General features: G+C 41.9%; 1 protein-coding gene across 2 annotated transcripts in view; it reads right to left on the reverse strand.

Annotated features, from left to right (window-relative positions):
* RDH10 (retinol dehydrogenase 10) overlaps positions 1 to 23,816 on the reverse strand; it is a 41,848-nt gene extending 18,032 nt beyond the window's left edge. The window contains exons 1-2 of one of the 2 annotated variants that reach the window (XM_073330817.2): positions 22,752 to 23,816; positions 21,350 to 21,585 (exon numbers count right to left, since the gene is read on the reverse strand). In XM_073330817.2, coding sequence (XP_073186918.1) covers positions 21,350 to 21,585; positions 22,752 to 23,043 — 528 coding nt within the window. In that variant the 5' untranslated portion in view covers positions 23,044 to 23,816. Of the gene's footprint in view, positions 1 to 21,349; positions 21,589 to 22,751 lie in introns of both variants that reach the window. The other variant, XM_073330816.2, reaches the window with a different exon arrangement.
* Between the last annotated feature and the right edge of the window lie 301 nt (positions 23,817 to 24,117).

Raw genomic sequence — 24,117 nt, forward strand, 5'->3', positions numbered from 1 at the left:
GCAGAGTAAAAGTTGCTTCTTGTAGACTGAACTCTGGAATGAGTAACCAAAGATCCTGGAGGAATGGGGCACATCAGAGGTTCTAGCCTCCTCAGGCAGAACAGGAAACCATCGCCTTAACTCCCTTTACAAACAACCACCTCTAGACATACTTCCTAAGCATAGCCATTCAACAGAACTACTACATGCCCCAACTCCCCGCACAGCTATCCACGGAGGGTGGAGAGAGACAATGTATCTTTAGCCTAGCAGCAGTAGTACCCAACTGAGGAGACGCAGCCTGCAGCTCTGTATTACACATTCGTTTATGGAATAAACTGACTGTGTGAAAAAGACAAGAATCAGTGGGTTTGTCACTGGAAACATGGAAATGTTTTCAACTATGATGTCACAGGAGGATTTGTTCAAAAAGACAACTTCTTTAGATATATTTTGTAATTTCAATTTAACTTTGTTGACTGGACTACAATTTCAGAGCCATCCCAAAAACAGTTGAGAACACACAAGAAGTTATCTGTAGAACCCTCTTATAGTTATTTATTCATAGCAAACTATATCCCAAAACTGCAGCTTGACTGAAATACATTGATAGAAGTCAAGGCTTTGTTTTTATTTTTAGATCTTTTTACTTAAGAGATTCCAATCCAAACTGACCAAATGTAAGAGTTTAATGTATGGAGAGCTATGAAAACATAGTAACATTTTCAAATAACTGATCAGCACATATTTTTGAATATGTAGAAGATAATATTTTTAATTAGTAACAAGACTTTTACAGTGGAGTTTAAATTTTAGGATAAGAGTGGCAACTGTGCTAAAACTGAGGTGTGTGCAGTAACAAGACCTGTATGAGTTGGAGAGTGCATGACAGAGCAAGAGTTGGGGGAAGATAATGTGGCACCATAAACAGTAAGCAGAGCTAGAAAAGTAGAACAGAAGGTCAGCCAAACTGCACAGTTGCGTGAAAAGAAACCTGGTACATAGCATTGAAACAGACAGTTTTAGAGTCTGTTTTCCCCCTACATACAAATCTTTATACACACACACCAGCTTTTCCACCACGTAAGTTACTGTCTGCGACATTTTGCCACAGTCACAGCATGGGGACGCCAAGCTGGTGCAAGGTTGCTGCAACCCTTGTCTAGCCAGAGAGTAGCCTGTTGAGCCTGGTCCAGGATCTACGATCAAGTGTAGACAAGGAGGCAGGTACAGCAATGGATTCCTGAATTTGCTTAGTGTGTTAGACTCTTTCCAACTGATGCTTCCATTTGGTAAGAATGGTTTCAGAGTAGCAGCCGTGTTAGTCTGTATTCGCAAAAAGAAAAGGAGTACTTGTGGCACCTTAGAGACTCACCAATTTATCTGAGCATGAAGTGAGCTGTAGCTCATGAAAGCTTATGCTCAAATAAATTGGTGAGTCTCTAAGGTGCCACAAGTACCCCTTTTCTATTTGGTAAGAATGTAATTTTCAGCTCCCTAGCAGCACTGTCCGTGCACGATAGACCAGTAGCTTTATCCAAGACTCAATTTACAAGGAGCGCCGACACCTGTCTGGAACGGCTGATCAGAAAGACTTCACCACAAAAAACTTATGTGACCATTTCAAGGGGTTGAGGAAATTAAACGGTTTCTCGGTTTATTTTATTGTGATGATCATTTTAGATTCTAAGTCTGATAAAAATATTTTAATTCTGCACCACAATTTGGAATGGATAGTTTTGCTGATCTGAAATAGTTCATTTATACTGTTCTCTGATTTACATATAGATTGTTTCCGCTCTCAGGGATCTGGATGCATCAGAAGATTCATATGATTTTTCCTCAAGCCAGACCTTCATGAAAATAGGCATCTATCTTAAAATATGAAAGGAAGCTATTCTAGAAATCTCCCTCATTTGTGTCTGAAACAGGCCTTCTATTCACAACAGAAAAGCTAGACCTTCCAAGCTTTTATTTCGAAAGAAGTCCCTTAGTTATTTAGCTCCTAGCAGGCAGTAGAACCTTCAATTTCTCACTCAAGCTTCATTTGCCCTTCACATAAAAAACCCACTGTTTAGAAACCATGGGGATTCGTTTAATATTGAACTTCAACAGTAGTTAATACTTAACATACATGCACAGGAATATTGTTACAGTTGCCTTGCAACCAGAAGCTTGTAAAAGAGCAAGATGGACTTAAAAAGAAGTCTATAACGATGGCACAAGCAAGCAAGCAACCACCCCCTCCCCGCCATATTAAGCATGCTTGCTGATGAGGTGAAAATAGAGAAAAAAGAAAAGAAGAGACTAACCAATTTATTTGAGCATAAGTTTTCGTGAGCTACAGCTCACCTCTTCAGATGCATACTGTCGATGAAGTGAGCTGTAGCTCACGAAAGCTTATGCTCAAATAAATTGGTTAGTCTCTAAGCTGCCACAAGTACTCCTTTTCTTTTTGCGAATACAGACTAACACGGCTGTTACTCTGAAAATAAAGAAAGTTTGTCCAGGCTCAGAAGCTGGAGGTAACAAAGTAAAGGTCGGTAGATGGAAAACTAAAGAATTTGCGGTAGCATAGAAACTATTGGTCTTAGACTATGCTTTCATTTATATTTAAGACAAAAATATATGAATCATTTTCCTCCAACTCTGCATGACATTTTGTTTTGAAGTTACATGAAGCACTTGTTTTTAAGAAGTTAACTATTATTTCACATACACTGGATTAACATTTCTTTCCTTCTCACTGCCCCCAAAATAGATACATCAATATGGGTTACAGCATTTGCTCAGAATGTGACTGACACTACTGAACTGAGATACAAGTGTCAAAGTTATGTCTCTCCAAGATTAAATCCATATGAAACGGATTACTGACTTAAACTACTATTAAAAAAATCTGCAGCATACCATCTACAGGTACTATCTTTAGTTATAAATAGGTCTAAATACACCACTCTTAAAGACTAAAGATAAGCAATGTGATCATGTAATGATCAATTACAAAAATCCCTCTAGATTGAGATCTTTGAGTATAATTGCTATTCACGACCATTTCTACTACTGCAGTGCTTTTCTTGTGTTCAGTAAGCAAACGTGCAATGTATCAGAAGCAAACTGAAACTGAATTAAGTAGTTTTCTTAATCAAAACTTAGTCCCACAAAGCTCTTCACAATGGAGAGACAGCAGAGATAAGATAAGTAGTTCTATTCAAATCATAGATAGCTGGTGGTATTAGTTTGCTAGAAGCATTAGTTAGTTTTCCATTCTTTACCTAATATAAAAGTAATTATATCGTGTCTATGACAGCTGAACACAAAGTCTGGCTAAATTAAATCTCTTATACACTATATTAGAAGGCTTACTGGAGGAGGGGGGGTTTTAGAGGGAAGGATGGAAAATTAGTGTTTAGACAGAGAAAAATGTAAGGATGCGTGCGTTATTGTTGGCTCATTCATGTAGTTACGTAGGTGCCCTTATGTTATCTGAAGAGCTCAGTTTCTTGTGATCTTGTATAACTCAAGGCATGTATGCGACACAGTGGAAGGGAGCTCTCTTTTTTTGGTAAACTGCAGGTAAATACTCAGACTGAAACTAATGGTTACTTGAATAAAATATGACTAGGCCATATTCTGTTCCATACATGATTACATTTTTTCTACTTTGAGTGGAGACTGTAATTGACTCCAGAAGTTTCTTTCCTTCCTGAGATTCTTTTCAGATAGGGGTGCGGGGGCAGTATCATCTCAGGTTTATGTGGGGTTAATGTATTCAGATTCCCATTTGTCCTAGATCACACACTTTTCTACTTTTCCTTTATTCACCGTTATTTTCTTCCTCTCAAGAATACAGTTCCCGTGGGTTTACACACAAATACCACAGGAAAACATAGTAGTGAATTTCCTCCTCTTAATAAAACCCAGTTTTTCCTTTAACATTTCACACAACCCAGCCTGAGAGAGACCATCACCTTCATCCCTTTCTGGGGGTAAGGAGAGAAGATCGGGAGAAACAGTTGAGCATCTCATTATATTATACTAGCAAGGGGAAAGTTACAGCTTTTATCTTGTTGGCATGTAGCCTCCTCCATTTCTTTGCTCATAAGCTGGTACATCCCTGTTTCTCCTGACAAAAGAATGGCAAATGCTTTATTTAAAAAAAAAAAAAGTAAAGTAAAGGGGCGGGGCGGGGCGGGCTTTTCCTGGGTTCAGTGTGGGTGGACTGGCCAGGGATCTTTTACTATGATGGTCTTAACATTTCTGGGAGTGGTGACACTGAAAGATGACAACTTGCTGACAATTCTAGAATGAAAAAAGCACCTGTTCCAGGTAAACACCCATCCGTCTATGCCCTGGAGATCCTTTGTCACCAAGTGACTGAGGTGAATATTGATGCCTTGGAGAGGTTTAATAAGCTACAAAAGAAGGCATGGGAAATTAGCTCCATCTAAAAACCTGGCAGACCATTTGGAGCAGCTCCTGCATGAAAAGTTCTCCTGCATCACTGGACTAAAATTCAGGCAAACATCAACAGGCTGCTGAACTAGGATGTAGCAACATGGAACAACCAGAGACATGCCCTTCTAACTCTCCACCTTCCACCTCTGGCAGCTGGACCCAAAGACCAGCTTTGGACTTGAGGACTTTTATTCTTTAACCTGCGCTTAGATGATTCCAGTGAATACCATCCGCTGCCAGCTTCTTGAATAGGTACTCGTAGTAGACATATACTAGCTCTCCTAGAGCTAATGCACTAAAAATAGCAGCATGCCAGGGTAGCATGTACAGTGGCTCAGGCTAGGCGTTTGAGTACAAATCTACCCAGACCTTCTGGGTACAGAAGCTGCCACCTGTGCTACCCCCAGCAACACGACTCTTTTTAGCTCGCCAGCTCAAGTAGAGGAATAGGCATCTACTCAAGCCGTGAAGCATGCTCGCAGGTGCAGTGTAGACATACCTTTAGAGCCATATTCCACTCATCATACAGTTCTCAAATGAGCAAAAAGGGGCTAAACACACGTGGCCTGGACTACAGAGTTCTACCACAGTTGTAACAACACAAGTACATGAAGATAAATCCTCTAATTACCACTACAGCTATTACTATTACCACCATGTTGCTGTTTCACCTAGATACATTTGCCAGTGAGGAAGACAGAACATATATCAATTCAAGTGTCAAACTCAGTTCTTGAAGAGTTTCCACAAGCTGAGTGCTGTCCTGAGTTAATGGGTACTCTCCCTCCCTTTCATAAAAATTAGGGGTTCAAGTCCTGGCTGAAATCAAGTGACTAAATATATTATTGTTTATAGATAATCTAGAGGCCAGGGCTTCAATTAGCAAAAGTACTGCAAAGCTGCACTCAGTTGTGTGAGGAATTCTCTCACCCTCATTAATACACGTTTGTAGCAAGTATCCAAACCAGTTTGGCGTGCAAAATATTTTTATTTATCTATCCCCCAATATTGGAAAGTCTTGCCAAAAATTAAGCAGTTTCCAATTACTGTATGACTCTTCAATTTATGTATTCCCTAACTATTCTGAAAGGAATTTTATGTGGGTGTTTTATTCTGTTAGATAAGAGTGAGCTCAGAATGCTCTGTTCAGCAAATAAGAATGCAGACCAACTTTTAAATACAGTTTTTTCCTAGACAGAACTTGCTATAAAGCTTAGTCATCATGTCAAACATTTGGCATAACTTTCTGTTTTACTCTGCATGATCTTCTGACAGCTTTGTTCTTTATTCAGAATGTGTGTTTTGTTTTGTTTTTTAAAGAATTTATGTAAACTTATTCATTAATATTAAAGTGAATGATGCCTTTGGACTATGTGTTATGTAACAGATTGTGCATTTTCAAGAAGTAGATAATCTTTAGATAAAAACTGCAGAGGTTGTCTAAGTTTTAGATACCTTAAAGCTGCTTTTTCACTATGACTACCGTTTACCATGGTATTTGTATGCAAATAGGAATTTTTTAGTCAGCCTGCTCTTCCTGCTTAATACATTCAGCAATACAAACACTGATTTGTGTTAAATGCCTTATTATAAAAAGAGTGATTTTACCATCACCGAACATTCAACAGGAGGGATACGCCTCTTGCCAGGAAAGAGTTTATCTTTGTACATAAGCATCTAATCAGTAATAAGGAAATACAGGAGATTTTACAGATGAACGAAGATTTGATAACAGTAACATGTGTTTGACTATGAAATAACTAAAGACTGCTGGTAGCTCCAACTTAGTGTAGAACAGTGGTTCTCAAACTTTTGTACTTGTGACCCCTTTCACATAGCATGCCTCTGAGTGTGACCCCCTGTTATAAATTAAAAAACATGTTTTTATATATTTAACACCATTATAAATGCTTGAGACAAAGTGGGGTCGGGGGTGGAGGCTGATAGCTCACGACCCCCAATGTAATAACCTTGTGACTTCCTGAGGGGTCCCGACCGCCAGTTTGAGAACCCCTGCTGTAGAGTAATTCCCATTCAATTACAACTAACATTTTTATACATAAAGTTTACTGGAGTTTTTAGAAAAAAAATGGATAATGCATTTTCAGAGATTCACTAATTGGCTGTACCAAGAGTAAGAGTTCTACCAAGATAAGATTTCCACTTCATACCCTCAAGCCAAGAAATGTTAAATTCACTGCTCTGGTCATTTTAAACAGACAACTGTTATAAAGGTGTTCAACATTCTACTGACTGGGGCATTCATCTAACTTACACAGGTCAACTGTTCATGTTTTCTTAGTGATTTAAAGAAAGGGAAATGGACAATTCCTATCTTTAGGCTGTGAGAGGACCAGCTAGGCTATGCTAGTGCCCCATTTGCTACAATACAACTGCTACCTGGTCTTCGATTTCTCAGCTGCATCACTGCAACTTATTTCCATATACTTTTTTTTGGGGTGGGGGTGGCAGGAGAGCCACATCCACACATCATATGCCTTTCAACAGCAAGAGCTATAAGAGAGCCTGAGAACCTACAACTTCGATCAGCTTCAATAACAGCTCTGAGTACTTGGTACATTTGGCAGGTCTGGGCATCATTCTACATGTTGTCTACGATTGTGCATGACTGGTCTCTTGCAACGTCTTTAGCAGTTTTTTTTTTAATTTAAATTATTGGAAGTGATGGCAGATTGCAATGGCTAGGAAGGGTTTAGGACTATTCAACTCTTTAGATCATTTAGACCCTATTCAGGGAAATGCCCCCATTTAACAGAACTCTTAAGCATGAGGTTAACTTTAAGCAAATTCTTAAAAGGTAAGCACATGCTTCAGTGCTTTCCCAAGTCAGGGACATGGGCAGGATATTTGAGAAGTTGTCACAAAAATTTAAACAAACAGCAAATGGGGGAGAAAAAAAACAAACAAAAAAAACCCCCAAAAAACCAGCCCAAATGCTCATTCACAAACCAATTTAGGCGTAGAATTTAACAGCCAAACAAACTTGAATTTTCAAAGGATCGCGTTAAAATAGTCACCTTTCCACTACACATTTGTTCCTGTATTCCTAGAAATTCCCTCAGCCTATTAGTGCCTTCCATTTCCAGCTGTGACAGTTCACTGGTGTTGAGTCTCAATCTGATTAACACTATGAACTACTGCTAAGGTGCCAATTCTCTCACATACTGAAAAAGTGTAATTATTTACATGGGCAAAACATTCCCGAAGGAATTTGTTGCAACGTTGGGAGTTTAAGAACCCATCTACTAGTTTTATAAAATATGTTTAATATTTTCTTCAATGTAAGCTACTGTAAGCTACAATGTAAGCTAATTTCCCCCAATTTCAGAAAGGCTTCAACAATCTAAGCATATTTACAAAGATGTACAATCTACACATATGTAACTACACTTTGAAAGACGTTATGCAGACTAAAATGTTGAAGCTCAGAGGAAAAGCTTACGGTATCAAGTGCCAATTTAACTTCTGTTTATGCCAGTGGAAAGACTGCCATTATCTTCCATGGGAGATGGATTGAGCCTCAAAAGCTTGGTTCTGCAATTAAGTATCAAGCATTTTTTTTTTTTTTAAGAAGTGGGAGGGAGGAGAGGAGATCAGTTATCTGAACAGGGTACTGTAGGGAAAGGCATATAAAACAGATAATCATACAAATAGAATGTGTTTTGCACCACGTTGGAGACAAAGGACAAAAGTTTAAGGCTCAGTTACACCCACAGCTTGCTAGGTGGTACAATAAAATGCAGAATTTGACCCACTGTACCCAATCTCTCCATTTTTTTAAGAAGGGGTAAGAGGACTAGTTAACAGAAATTTAATTAAACTCTTCTGACACTACCCCCATCCCAAACACACAAAAATCTCGCTATCCCTAAATTGCAAAGTAAAGATATGCAATATCAAAGGCTGTGTCCGAGATTATAGTCAGTCAAAAGACAACCATAACAGCTGCTTAAATTTGCATATTGAGCTTGGCAGTAGAGCCTCAAGTATTCTAGAGGATGAAAATGCAGAATTAGCCAAATCGCTTCTCAAAAGGCAGGACACTTGCCATTTTACATGTGGTAGCCATAGTAGTCTGAAGAATGCATTAGAGAAGAATGCCCACTTAGGAAGACTGTCTTTATTAAGTTATCTGGAAGAGAAGGTCAATAGCATATTAATGAAATCTGCAAGCTATACCAATTTTAGAACTTGGAAGGACGTGACATAGCTTGACTTAAGCAAAGCTTTTGATACGGTCTCCCACAGTATTATTGCCAGCAAGTTCAAAAAGCATGGATGGGATGAATGGAAAGCTGGCTAGATCGTCGGGCTCAACAGGGAGCGATCAATGGTTCAATGTCTAGTTGGCAGCTGGTATCAAGTGGAGCGCCCCAGGGATCTGTCCTGGGGCCGGTTTTCTTCAACATCTTCATTAATGATCTGGATGATGGGATGGATTGCATCCTCAGCAAATTCGCCTATGACACTAGGCTGATGGGAGAGGTAGATACACTGGAGGGTAGGGACAGGGTCCAGAGTGACGTAGACAAATTGGAAGATCGGGCTAAAAGAAATCTAATGAATTTCAACAAGGATAAGTGCAGAGTCCTGCACTTCAGACGGAAGAATCCTATGCTCTGCTACAGGCTGGGGACTGACTGGCTAAGTGGCAGTTCTGCAGAAAAGAAGCTGGGGATTATAGTGGACGAGAAGCTGGATATGAATCAGCAGTGTGCCCTGAGGCTAATGGCATATTGGGCTGCATTAGTAGGAGTATTGCCAGCAGATAGAGTTAAGTGATTATTCCCCTCTATTCGGCGCTGGTGAGACCACACCTGGAGTACTGCATCCAGTTTTGGGCCCCCCCACTACAGAAAGGATGTGGACAAATTGGAGAGTCCAGCGGATGGCAACAAAAATTATTAAGGGGCTGGGGCACATGACTTATGAGGAGAGGCTGGGGGAACTGGGATTATTTAGTCTGCAGAAGAGAAAAGAGTGAGGGGGGAATTTGATAGCAGCTTTCAACTACCTGAAGGGGGGTTCCAAAGAGGATGGAGCTAGGCTGTTCTCAGTGGTGGCAGATGACAGAACAAGGAGCAATGGTCTCAAGTTGCAGCGCGGGAGGTCTAGGCTGGATATTAGGAAAAACTATTTCACTAGAAGGGTGGTGAAGCACTGGAATGGGTTACCTAGGCAAGTGAGGGAATCTCCATTCTTAGAGGTTTCAAAGGCCCAGCTTGACGAAGCACTCTCTCGGATGATTTAGTTGGGGTTGGTCCTGCTTTGAGCAGGGAGTTGGACTAGATGACCACCTGAGGTTTCTTCCAAACCCTAATCTTCTAGGATTCTAAAGAGAGATGGAGAGACTGGAAAGGAAAAAAAAATTGAGGCATGTATCATTGATTCCCATGCTAAAGGACCTAGAAAGGTTAGAAATACGCAAGCCACCACAAAGTGATTCACTTGAAAAATGCAAGTGAAGTCAAGGGAAGAAAGTTGTTCTAAACACAATATTGAATGGAATAGAGAAACCTGCAAGGCAATAATGCCCTAAGGACTATAAAACTGGATTGTCCAAATTTGCAGGGCTAAAAATGCAAGTGATTGGGCAGGTGAACACAGCCTCCATGTTCCTCAAATTTGTTTAACCGAAGTAACTGGAGGGGCTGGAGAGACTGTATTATAAAAGAATGAGAGCTAAACTATATGGTGTGGCTAAACAGAAGCAGGCAAACTACGGCCTGCGGGTCACATCCGGCCCATGGGACCATCCTGCCCAGCCCTTGAGCTCCTGGCCGGGTAGGACAGTCCCCAGCCCCTCCCCCGCTGTCCCCCCCTCTGCGCCTGCCCACCTCCCAGGCTTTCCAATAAGCCTGTTCTGCCGCTCTGAGTGGCATGGTAAGGGAGGGGGGTTTGGATAAGGGGCAGGAGATCCCGGGGAGGTAGTCAGGGGGTGGTTGGATGGGAGGTGGGGGGGCAGTTAGGGACAGGGATCAGGGCAGTCAGGGGGGATTGGATAGGGGTTGGGGTCCCAGGAGGGGGCAGTCAGGGGACAAGGAGCAGGGGGGTGGTTGGATGGGTCAGGGATTCTGAGGGGGGCAGGAAGTGGGAGGGGGCAAATAGGGGGCAGGGGCCAGGCTGTTTGGGGAGGCACAGCCTTCCCTACCTGGTCCTCCATACTGTTTCGCAATGCCAATGTGGCCCTCAGGCCAAAAAGTTTGCCCATCCCTGGGCTAAAGCACACTAAAAAGGAGAGCAAACACTGATGTGCAGAATTTTTGGTACCATGTGGGGCATAATCCTAGTCACATCATAACTGATCTACCTTTACTCAAAGCACATAAACAGGCCACTCGTTTCAGAGAGGTGTGCTGTGATCATTTGCTTATAATATCATTAATCTGATATCTCAAGTATTTGTAAAATAAAACCAGATGTGTTGTGGAGTGTATTTTTAATTTACCAACAATCAAGACATTGAAACAGCATTGATCCATTCAGTCAATGGTAGCTGGATTTTGCTCACATGAGATTTCACACCTCAATGATGTTGCACAGTAAAGAGTATACAAGTCCCAAAACATGCTAAATATGTTTAGTCATACACTTAATGATCAAATCTACTTTCATATGTAGTTACAGCTTGACTAATATAATTAAGTACTGCTAATTCTAAGTGGAAAGACAAATGTCAATGAAGGGAAGTCTTCCCCCTTTTCCCTTACCAACAACCTTCTGCAATGGGAGATGGCATTTCACTTTTGAATGAAGCAGATAAAAAAGTCCTACTAAGAAGAAGAATTAAGTTAGGGGACCATTTTAAAGGGGAAAGTAGATATCAGCAAGTCTGAATGTGTAAGCATGGTTTCATGAGAACCAACCAGGTAGCTGCTTGATGAGCACTCTCCACTGCCACAAAGACAACCCAGTTTTGTTTTCTAATACTCTGCCGCCTGTGGATGAGAATCTTCTGTTCCAAACTTTCATCAGGACAATGTATTCCCCAGTCACATGAAAGCCATGTACTCTACCTTTGTATCCAAGTGTTTCCCTAAAGCAGTGAAAAAACTAATCATATATTGCTAGTGAGGATGAGGCCCCACACCGGGAAAGACTACAATAATTATGTCTGAGGTTCTCCTGCTTCCCCAAATTCTCAACTGCTAATCCTATAATTTCTCTGATGCCCTTGTTCAGATATTGTTTATTTTGCTGATTCTTTCCATAAGAGACAGGGATTTAAATTCCCTCTGATCATTCATCCAGGACCAGTGCTTAAGAAGAGATTACAGATTCTGAAAACATTCATATGATTTGCTGAAGTGTTTGTAGCCTTGACAGGTCATGGGAGACCTGAAAGTCTGACTCCTACTGTCTTACTTCCTTATGACATACTCCAGTTCCAATTCCAGCTTTATTTTAGCATCTGGTAGAGCCATGAGCCACTACAATTAGATAAATAAATACATTTGTTAGTCTGTAAGGTGCCACAAGAACTCCTTCTTGTTTTTGTTGATACAAACTAACATGACTACCCCTCTGAAACTTAAAATTAGATTAATACTCTATTCCTGAGGTTCTCAGAATGGCATGTCACAGACCACATCTTAACAGATATAGGCTTCAGGAATACCTCCCCTTTGATATGCAGTTGTTAACTAGTCTGAGACACTTGCAATTGTTTACATGGAATATTAGAAAACCAGTACATTCTCTATGCATTTTCTCCATCTTCATATAATTTAACAGCTGGAGACCAGGGTAAACCAAATAATCCACCAGCTGTCCATAGACCACAACCCACTACTTAGAGACCACCAATAGTTCCTAGGCCAGTTTGAGAATCATTGCTGTCTACCACGTCAATAGACCAAACTTCAAACTTCTTCCAATTTGTGTAGGACATTCATTTCTAGCATTTGTGGTCTGAAATAGCAATTGCTGAAGTCATATCATAATTGAAATGGGGAAAAAGCAAGATATTAATCTGAATGGCAGTTTCATATCTGTCATAACTCACTGGAGCTACCATCAAATGTTTTATACCACAAGAAAGCAAGAATGTTACTAGTCCTGCTGATTCACAAGATATTGAAGCTTAAAGTTTACAGTGGCCATCCAATTGCCAGTGCTGTTTTGCCCCAGTGCAGGACTAAGTATAGCAAGTTCCAGACCAATGCGATTTTCAGCCTCTGATGTAAGAGCAACAGTGTTGTGTCTGCATTTAAAAAAAAAAAAAAGGATTAATCACTGCAGGATCAGTGAAAAGGCCCTAGTACACATGGGAAAGCTTGTGACCAGGAGGTTTGGTGATATGTTCAAAGGCTGTTTTCAAAACACTTATTAGCTGCCTTGATAGAAGCATTCTTAATTAAAGACAGAAGCAAACTTCTATGGATCATTTTGTTTATGCACCACAGTATACAAACTACAAGTTTATTATCACAGAGGTCTGATGATACTAGAGAACAGAAAACCACAACTGAACAGACAGCATCAATGGACTTCAGGGAGTAGTGTTCTGTAACATCTGTACCACACCTAGAGTTGAGTAGTGGATAACAGTTCTGGAATTCAATTATGCATGCTTGAATTTGCATGATCTGTATACAAGGCAAAATTCAGAAGGGCTTTTTCACAGAACTAAGACTTTTTTGCACTCAACATGGTTAGCTATGCTTGCCAACTGTTCAAGTGAAATGATATATGGTCTGAAAAGTCATCTTTGTCTTGACCATGTCAAGAATGCTGCCACACACACTCCCTTCTATAACCTTGGATTAAGCATATAAATAGGCACTGAGGGTTTTTAAATTTGTTTATTTTTAAAGAATCACACAGAAGGACCTTCAGCTCCACGAAGACAGATGATTGCTGGGGGCCTGTGATAATAATTCTAGAAGTATTCAAAAAAGACTAATGCAAGATAAATAGACATCCTGTGTACTGTTTCTAGTGGCAAAAAGAAAAGGAGTACTTGTGGCACCTTAGAGACTAACCAATTTATTTGAGCATGAGCTTTCGTGAGCTACAGCTCACTTCATCGGTGAAGTGAGCTATAGCTCACGAAAGCTCATGCTCAAATAAATTGGTTAGTCTCTAAGGTGCCACAAGTACTCCTTTTCTTTTTGCGAATACAGACTAACACGGCTGTTACTCTGAAACCTGTTTCTAGTGGATGTCTGCCTGCCTGCAAATTTATATGGTGACAATTTGATTGTCCTCCACAGAAGACTACACAAGATTCATACAGACTGCAAAACAACGTACAGTTGAAAGAAAAAAGCTTTACTGCAAGACAGCTCTATTGACTACTCAAGCTCCAGAGATAAAAGTCCAGCAAATCTAAAGAAAAAACCGTTCTCATTAAGACCTATTTTCCATCCTTGAAGGATGTTGTTTTCCAAACTACATTTCCTGAAGATGAAGAGATAGAAGCTTAATTAATTTCCCTATTTGAAAGTGTTTTCTTGAGAGTCACAAATGGTAATAGTACTTACAGAATCTCGAATCCTCCCATTGCTATGGCTAAGGCCAGGTCTACAGTAAAAAGGTAGGTCAACCCAGCTACGACTTTCAGGGATGTGAAAATCCACATTCCCCACCCCAAGCAATGTTGTTAAGAAGACCTAACCTCCAGTGTAGGCAGCACTAGATTCATGGAAGAATTCTGCTGTTGACCTAGCAATTGCCTCTCCGAGAGGTAGATTAACCACAGTGACAGGAGAACCCCTCCCATCAGTGTAGGTAGTGTCTACACTGAAGCACTACAGCGCAGCAACTGCAGTTGTGCCACTGCAGTGTTTACAGTGAAGATGAAGTCTGAGAATGTTACTGGGGCTTCTCTAGAGATGTTGCCAAGTAGCACAATACACACTGTGTGCATGTAAGCCATGTGGACTGAAGAATGACAGAGAATGGGACTCAGTGCTGTGTTGGTGAAGTTTGAGAAGAGCGTCCAACAGCTGCTTAAGAGCTACTACAGATGGCCAAGAGCTCCACAGGCAAGAAAGCTCTCTGCTAGCATCTGTTGGAGAGCAAGGAGAGTTGACTGAATGGGCAGGGCCTTATTCGCATGTGTGTTATGTGAAGGTTTGGGGCATTTTGATAAATGTTAAGTTTTGCATTGGGGGCAGTTAAATGCAATTGACCTTGCTGGGAAATAACACAGCTGTCCAACACGTTGGGTAAGGAAACCTGGACTAAGCTACAGGAAGAGGAAAGAGACTCCTGCTTGTTACTCAGAGGGCCTCTGTGGTGGTGAGGAGTTTGTCAAGAGTCCTAGATCCCTCCCTAACAGCTAAGCTGAGACTGTTGGATAGTGCAGAGTGATGGCAGCTTCGATGGAGTAGAGGCAGACAGGTAACAATGCAGAGCATTAGTGGCAGACAATGCAGAGCATTAGTGGCAGCAGCTGCATGGTGACCAGCAGTGCAGACTGGCAGAAGCAGCAGCAGCTTCTCCAAGGCAACGGACAGCTCAGAAGGGATGGACAGCACAGAGCAGCAGTAGAGCTAGGTAGCTTGGGCTGAAGTCACAGAGAAGGCAGCAGCCTACCCAATGGACTCTGGCACAGACCTCCCTATCCAACCCTTAAAGCTGAAATCATTATAACTGGGTTAGGTAATAAAACCCCCAGAGAAGCCAAGGCAGCACTGACCTGCTAGAATCCTTGGACTTCTCCAACCCAGGACACTTATCTGTGAGTGGGGAGGAGGGAAGTGGTCAGAACACATTAGCCATTTACAACGGCCAAAGGAGGACTGAGGTTGGGACTACTGTTAAGACCAATTCTTTCTGTTGTCTCTCCCCCCAACACACAACAAAGTTCTCTTTGCTATAACCCCTGCACTCAGTGCTTGTGAGTGGGGAAGAATTGCCCACTAGGGGCACCTAGTATGGTGTATATAGATTCCCCGGTTTCTGGGGGAGGTTCAAGCTGGTGTTAAGCATTTAAGGAAACCCCAGCCTAGAAAACTGAACCCAGCCCTTTTTGCTGCCATCAGCACCTGGCAGAAGGGTATCTATATGTCCTATATGACTGTAGTTTGCAGTATTCCAAGACTTTATCCAACAAAAGGACCAGAAAGAACATAGGAACACTTGCAAATACATAATTCTTTCAACTATCTTTGCTAGAATCCAGATTTCCTTTTGAGAGATTGGGTTAGTGACAAGACAAACATTAGATTTGAAAGAGCACCAGTTAGTCAAAGTCAGAGTTCCCCTAAGCCAAAGGCTCACTGAGTTGATGCAGTTAAGGGACACCAGTTTCAGAACCACTGGTACATAAGGGAGCGATGTGGCAAGCATCATATTCAACTGCCTTTAGCTACCCTAACCCAATGGATCAAGTACTCGTTTTGCAGCATGGTGAACTGGTGGTAGCTGTTCAGTGTGAGATTGAGTGAGACTCAAACCCATGACTTTCAGGATTTTAGCCCAGCACCTTAACTACTCAGCCACCACAATTCACCATAGTTAACAGTAATGCAATTTACCTGGCCATCACTCAAATGCTGTAGTAGGATACTATCGTAGCGGACACTATAGAAAAGCTTAAGATAATAATCTCTGAGGGCAAAGATGACCCATAATTAATTTAATTTAGTTACTAAACAGTATTGTTGGCAAAGCAGTTATATGCTTATTACCACGGACAGACACAACTGAACCATGGAACATGTTAAATGCACCCGTATTGGTCACTCACATAGTCCTCTCCACCCAACATGAAGCTTTCAGTCTCAAGAAGTTGTCACATTGTTATGGATCCCTCCAATGAACTATTCAGATGGCATTTCCAAGAGAACCAGAGTTTCTATAAGCCTGTTGATGTCCTTTGGGCCTAGTCAGATTATTATAGTTTGCTTTTTCATGACAGGGCAAGCCGTTTGCATAGGACACGGGATAGTTTTCCTACTGTAAAGGGTGCATTCCAAACTAACATCTCCTGTATTGCAGAGAAACATTTTTTGTGTTATTATAGAAGCACTAATATATTTAGCGAAGTCAAGAACCAAGACAACTGTTCACTCAGTACTCCAACATCATGTAAGCAGCCTAGCAAGTTAGGAAATGTCTAGGGACAGGGTATTTTGCCCAGATGTCAACTCCTTAATCAACTGACTCTAAGGTGGGGGAAAGGGGAGAAAAGTCAATTGTGATAGAAGCCAGGTCAGACCATACTTCTTCCCTCACACATTTGGAACAGAACTGGACTTGGTTCACTGTTAAAAGCAGGCAAATACTGCAAGTACTTTTAAGTAAGCGTCCCTTTTGCAGTCTTGTACTTCTGAGGACAAAGTTAGTTATTAGGAGCTGTAGATGCACTATTAAGACTACCTATATTTACCATTTTGAACACAAGTGTAACAGCTATTTAGCATCTCGACTGACTAGCATGTGCATTTAAAGGTAAACATACATAGTAAAAATACTAAAGAAATAAAAAAAAGTTCTGCGCCATAAGTCACTATGCACACAGCCCTCAAAACATTAAGCCAGGAATATTTGTAGACCTGCATATTTAAATATATATATGCACATTATTTATACATTTATATAAAGGTCATTTGAAATATGGCACATTTGTACATGATTATTTCAATGAGAAAATTTAGCTTAGGTCTCAACCTGAACAGTTATTAGAAAAAAGCAAGGTCTATAGCTAAAATATGGGCATTATTGAACAGTATTAAAATTTTCTAAAGATTGAACAAGACTGACGTAACAGTTTCAGTACTACAAGACACACCTGGATCACAAGCCTTTGGAAACCACTATAGGTAGTAGAGCAACTGCATGAGTATGCATTAGATTTATTAAACATTATGCAGTTTGTACTGGCTGGCTTTTAATTTCCTGAACAAAACATTTAACATAGGCTTTAGGCATTTCATAGAAAAGAATTCCCTGCTTGGGAAGGAGATAACTAATGAGAACTTTTCAGACAGTAGGTTCTCTTACCTGCTTACTATATCAATATAAATAAGTCTGTCAAAGATTTAGGCTCCAATTCCACAAAGACTTATATACATGTTTACACATGGAGTACTCATAGCACATAGTTAAGAATGTGTGAAAGTCTTTCCAAGGTAGGACCCTGTATAAAAATTCTGGAGAATACTCCAGAACTGGAGTTAAATGCTTTTGCTTCCCCCTTTTGGTTAGTCAAAGAGAAAGCTGATCTTCCTGTGATGGGCAAGATGCTATTCTTTTAGAAGAGGTAAGTTTAAGCTGAAAGTTTTGGAAAAATCCATACATGTCAGAAAAACAGCAGAATTACTACCAAACTGATCTCCCTCAGATTTGGATCTTAAAGATCTGTGCCACAGACCTTTAAGTCTTCAGATTCTAGTATTTTGTTATATTAGAGCATTTGTTCAAGAGTTTTCATTCTAGCAACAAGACCTAAAAAAGCTCCTAGTAGATACCAAATGTCTATGGATGTGGAAATAGCATAATCTTAATCATATATGTACTGGAAAAAGTCTCAAAAGAATCTGAAAGACTGTTCCAAGATGGATAATATGGGACAATATTTGACCAAAGATATACCACAAATAAGAAAGATTCCTATTTAGTGCAATTTCTTTTGTTGTTTATACACAGTCCCTCATTGCTGAGGCACTTGGGTGCCTATCAAGTATTGGTCTTTATTGTAAAACAAACAATCAAGTAATAGGAATGATCCAGTCATCAGTTAAAGAAGGCTAATCAAACAGATAAGTCTTGCATTGTGATCTGAAGTTTATCAAACCGAAGTTCTGGCTCATCATCACGGGGGGAGAAAAAGTCTGGGCGGAATTTAAGAGTAAATTCCTGGAACTGAACAACAGGGATGACTCAGTATATCATATCTACTGTAAGAGGGTGTAATGAGAAGAGTCATTACATTAACGTGCTGCAGCTTTATACACCTGTGGGCTACAAGTAGTGCAAGCTTTGTTCATACAGCAGCATACTTAGTGCCCCTTAATTTTCAATATCAGAAGCATTCTCGTTATCTGAAAACTGAATTACATGTATTCAGTACACATTGATAATTTTATTCAGTAAAGATTGCAATAGTTAGATACAGTGGTGACACATGCTATATAAAACTCCCATAGAAAGTACTATTCAAATCATGCATGTCAGTGAAATGAAAGGTATCTTTCGGCTGAGGCATGCCAACAAAGCTTTAGGCATTGCCAGTCTGTGACATGGTACAGCCTAGCTGGGTCACAACAGCAGATATGACATGCCTTTCACTCCCCACATGCTGGAAAAAGTAAATAGCTGCTAATACAAAATTAGAAGATTATTATTTGTTCAATTTACTTGCAGTTTTCAGATAAAAGTGTGCCCATTTCACTAATTTCGGAAGGATAATGCCAAAGTCATATTTTTCAGTTATTCATACACAGGTGCATTGAAACTTCAGAGTGTTGTTTGAGGAAGTGGGAAGAATTTCCTTTTATAATATTGTTTCAATTATTCTAAGTCACATGACAAGGAATGTGTTTTACTGTAATCCACTCATGGGTTTTTGGGACTAAACACCCTCCAAGGACAGTCATAAGTCTACACAAATGCTCTGGAGTACTAGGTTTTGCAGCTGTACCAGCAATTTAGCTGACATGGAAAAGTCTGATTTCATACATCTAGACACACTGTCCTAGTTAAAGTCAGCATTAACTTACACTAAAAAAAGAAAACCTGGCTCCAGATCTGGCTGTTTCAGATGGTATCTTATGAGTTAGTTTAAAAAAATAAAATAAAAAATAAAAGTAAAAAAAGTCCACCCACTTTTGGTCAAACCAGCCATTTGTGCGACCTGGAGAGGGAGGAGGACAGCTCTGCCAACACCAAAAACTGCCAAGCATCCCCTCACCTCACCTCCCCAAAAAAGCCAAAAACATAGGACACAGGCTGATCTGCTTGTATACTCCTTCTCTAGATCAAGAGGTCTTCAGTTAAATGAAGAGGGTGTTGATAGCTCCTTAAAAATTTTAGTGAATCCAAGTTCAGGAGACCCCCAGCACTGATCTTGCAGTAGCTTTAGCCTTTAGGCTAATGCAATGTACAACAAGCATTCCAATACAAAAAGTTTGACAGTAACTTCAGAGTTTGGAAGAAGTTTCCTTTTAAATGGAAAAATATCACAAAAATTGCTTAAGTCTAACTTTGTTTTCCTATAGCTGTTAGGAACTCAGCAAATATAAAATGTGTGCCTTAAAACAAGTTCTCTGAAACAATGCTGTAAATAAGTGTCTTGATTTACATGCCTGAGGGAAGAACAGCTGGAGAATCTAGGAACCTCCCATATTTTAATGTACAATGATGTCATAACTGAGTTTCCAAGAAGTCTAAGTTTTGTATTTAAATCATATCTTAAAAGCACAACAAGAACTCTCATTAAACCTAGTGAATATCCCTGCTTTTGTAAGCATCAGTTGGATTTACTGCATTTTATCAAAAAGAAAAGGAGTACTTGTAGCACCTTAGAGACTAACAAATTTATCTGAGCATAAGCTTTCGTGAGCTACAGCTCACTTCATTGGATGCATGCAGTGGTTGCATCCAATGAAGTGAACTGTAGCTCATGAAAGCTTATGCTCAAATAAATTTGTTAATCTCTAAAGTGCCACAAGTACTCCTTTTCTTTTTGCAGATACAGACTAATACGGCTGCTACTCTGAAACCTGCATTTTATCAGTGGACTGTACAGAGCTTTTGGATCTTGTTGGAGTTCAAAAGATATTTTAAAACTTTTCAAGTTTCCTGTAAATGCATATTTTCAGAGTTAAGTCTCCAAACACAGTATCTGATGTGCACTGAAGTTTAAATATGCTTTATAGACAAGTTCTACAATACTTGGGAAAAAGTTAGACTGCTCTGCCATTAAGTGTTTCCCAGTGTTGATCTGAAGGGGCTCCTTTAGGGTTATGAAACAGCATTTAACTCCTATGTTAAAAAGTTACAGTAAACAGGCATGTGAAGTTTCTGTACACCATGTATTTCACAAGATTTTAATATTACACATGCAGGAATAATTTACCAGGCATCTGCTGAAGTAGATTTCAGATTGCTTAATTCTTTAACTGTTTTGGAAGTATATTTCATAACCTTATTTCAGGGACCAAAGGACAGTTCTAATGCCATGGACTTAGTCTGACAGCTAATGCAGGCCCAGTGTGTATCATGCCTGGCTTTAACATTCTAGTTTATATAACTCTGTTGAAATGAGTACCAAGAAGAAAAAAAAAGAGCAACAAAATTCAGTGAGAATATGACTATGTAGCTTAAGTTTTTCATTTAGCATTCGTCAGTTACTAAAACAACATCACCACACAAGAATCCATGTAGCTCTATTTTACTACTAATGGTTTACTCTGGAGAACGAATTATAATTACAAATATGCAAGATTTCTGATAAAGACCTTCTAGTTTGATTTTCCTTCGAGGTTCTCTTCTCCTCCCTGCCAAGTCTTCAAAAGTTACAGCTTCCCTTACAGCCAACTTTAGCTACATCTCAGACAGGGCTTTTAAGAAATATTTAAGTATCTTTTGAGAAATCGGTGAATCAATACTATAGCATCAAGTGTTATCTTAAAGTTGCTAAAATGCCAGTACAAGGCTACAAAAAGTATTAACTGAAAGCAGTAGACAAGACTATTCAGAAGTTGTTCATACAGAAAATGTTATACTGAAAGTCATGTAAAACATTGATTTTACAATTAAATAGTTGGTACAAAAACTATTTCTTCTCCCCTTGCCACTCTCCAACCCTATTGGGTAGTAATCCAAAAGAGTAGTAGATTGTATGTAAAAGTGCAAAGTCATATACAAAACTAAGTGACAGAACACCCTTCCCCAAATAAACTGAACAAAAGTGAAGCATAAACAAATGTATAGTTACCCAGAAGTGTGCATGGCAGTTAACCATCATGGTCCTTTCAATAAGCTCATCAGGACACTCTAGGAGATGGTGCCCAGACACCACACCAGCATTGTTAACCAGGACTGAAACCTCTCCAACCTCTTGGCGGACCCTCTCAGCTGTCAAGTAGACATTCTCTCTCTTGCTCACATCACAGGTATATGTATAAACCTGCAAGTTGCAGTGGGGCAACACCTCTTCTTCACCATCTCCAGCTGCTAAGGAATCCAGAATAGAAAGGTTACATTCTCAATTAGACCTCAACCTTCAGGTAAAAAGTCACAAAGCAGAAAGAGAGTAAACACTCCTCCATTACACTTTAAGAGTTCTATTTACTTTGGCATCATCACAGTAAACAAACACTATATTTACTGTTCCTGCATGAAAAAGGCTCCAGCTGTCTGAATCAAAGGTTATACTGATGAAAATGGTCTGTGCTCTTCCACTCATGAAACTCTCTTCCTAGCAAGGAATACAAGCACACAAACCCCACTCCTTCCTGGGTGGTCAGATATGAGTGATTGCGGGTGTGGGATGAAACTCTTGCTTACAGCTGGGTTTGTAGGACAATGAAAAATCCAACCTGGTTTAAGTCACAAACCATGTCCCTGGTCACCATCAGACAGTGTGGTCAGGAAATACACAAGTACTAAAGAATCCCAGAAATACCCCCTCTGGATGTTCAGCTCTAACTACCATTTTTCCTTTCCTGGCAGGAGGACTACCACTGTGAAAATGCAAGTGATTTTCTTGTAAACATGTCATTTAGCTACCCTTCCTGAAGCAGGTGAAAGATAGTTTTATGGGAAGTTAGGAGGAAGCTGTACAAAAATAATAGCATGGCAATACTAGAGCCCCGCAGAAGCCATCTCCAGAAATGCCCCCTCCCACGAAATACTCCCCACACATTATAAACTGGGTACTTCCCCCTCACCAGGGGTGCTGAAACAATTTTTTATGTGGGCACTGAGAGCCATTGAACCAAACTGTAAACCCTGTATATGATGGAAACCACTTCAAGCCAGGGGCTGTGGCAGCATGCCCAGCACACCTAGTTCCAGCACCTATGCACCTCACCCCTTGCTGAGCACCATCAGGTGTAGCACCATCCTTCTGCCCCCCAAAAGACAGGCTGGCAGGAAGGTAGGACCACTGCCTCATGGGAGGCTAACCCAGTAAGAGTCCACTATCCCAGAGCCACACTGTCCCCAGATCTCAGGCAGTGGGCTGTTCCTGTAGTCCCTACATTTACTGGGGGGAGGAAAAACGAAAAGAAGGGGAGGCGGCGGAGATAAAACATGTATTAGATCTATATCAGGAACACAAAATAGATCAGCATATAGACCCAGTACATCCTGCCTGAGGTAGGCAGCGCAGTTACCTTGCTGGGCAGCGGCAGCCGCCTCCTCGGAGATCTCACGGTAAATGTGGCGCACCATGCCTGCCGTCTCCTCATTGCTCTGAGTATTGATGTCCCACAGCACCAGCAGCGCCCGGCGCCGGGCAAACTCCAGGGCGAAGAGGCGGCCCAGGCCGCTGCCTGCCCCAGTGATGAGGCACACCTGCCCCGCCACACTCTTCTCCTTGGGCCTCACCAGCCACTTGGCCGCAGCCAGCACGAAAGCCCAGAGCACTTTGAAAGTGACTACGAAGAACTCCAGCAGGATGTTCATGCTTGCAGCGCTGTCCCCCAAGGGCTCAGCTACAGTCCCCGCTGCCTACCGCGGGAAGGGGCGTCTCCGGTGCCCTGGTACAGGGGAACCTGCCTGCTCTGTGCGCCAAAGGGTCCCGCAGCCGCTCTCCAGAGAGCGGAGAAAAGCCGTGCGGAGCGCAATGAACTTAAGGGACACCGGCAACCGTGGCACAGTCGAGCAAGGGGCCGTGCAAAGCTTCCCCTCAGCAGCCAGAGGAAAGCAGCAGCGTAGGCACCCACTACCCCCAACACTAAGCACTGCCCAGGCACCACACTGCCTGCAGGCACCTGGGGCTGCTACTGCCTGGGAACCGCGGAGCTCGCCGCCTCCTCTGGCTGCTCGGGAGCCGCCGTGCCTGCAGCGCTGGCTACAGGGCTGAGGGCAGGGAGACTTTAAAGAGGAACAAGCGTCCTCTGCGCTACCCGATTTCCTTCCCCGAGGGCGGCAGCTCCCCGCCGAACGCCGGCCAGCAAGTTCAGCCACCCAATCGAGCCGCCCTAAGTTTGCCGACACAGCCGGGGCTGGCTCCCTCCTCGCTGCCGCTCGCACTGCCTGAGGAGAAGCTATCACTAGCGCAGGGTGAGGGGCCACCTCCACCGCTCAGCCAGGGAACGAGGCGCCGGGTTTCCCTCTCCTGCGCCCCTGCCTCGCTCCCTCCTCCGGCGCTCTGCACCCCGCCACTGGTTGGAAGGGAGCATCTCCACGCTCCGCGCGCTATATACCCACGGCTGGGAAACGGGTCCCCTCCCCCACCCCATCCCCAGGCCCTCCCCCAGCCCAGCCCCCTCTGCATTCCCAGATCTTCCCCCAGCCCATTTCCGCCTCCACAGCACCCGCCAGCACGGCCCCACCCCTTCCTCGCCGCCAGGCCCCACCAGGTCCCCTGGTGCCCCGCCAGCCCCTCTCCGTGCGCTCCCCACCCCATCTCCTCCCACACCGGGCCCAGCCACCGCCGTCACGGGGAGTCGGTGGGATCCGCCCCTGCACGCCGGGCCCCGCCCCGGCGGGCCCAGACCCAGCAACAACTCCGCCGTGGTCCCACCACCTCCCCGC

This window comes from Lepidochelys kempii, chromosome 2 (assembly GCF_965140285.1).
Source record: "Lepidochelys kempii isolate rLepKem1 chromosome 2, rLepKem1.hap1, whole genome shotgun sequence".
In the NCBI taxonomy this organism is placed as follows: domain Eukaryota; kingdom Metazoa; phylum Chordata; order Testudines; family Cheloniidae; genus Lepidochelys; species Lepidochelys kempii.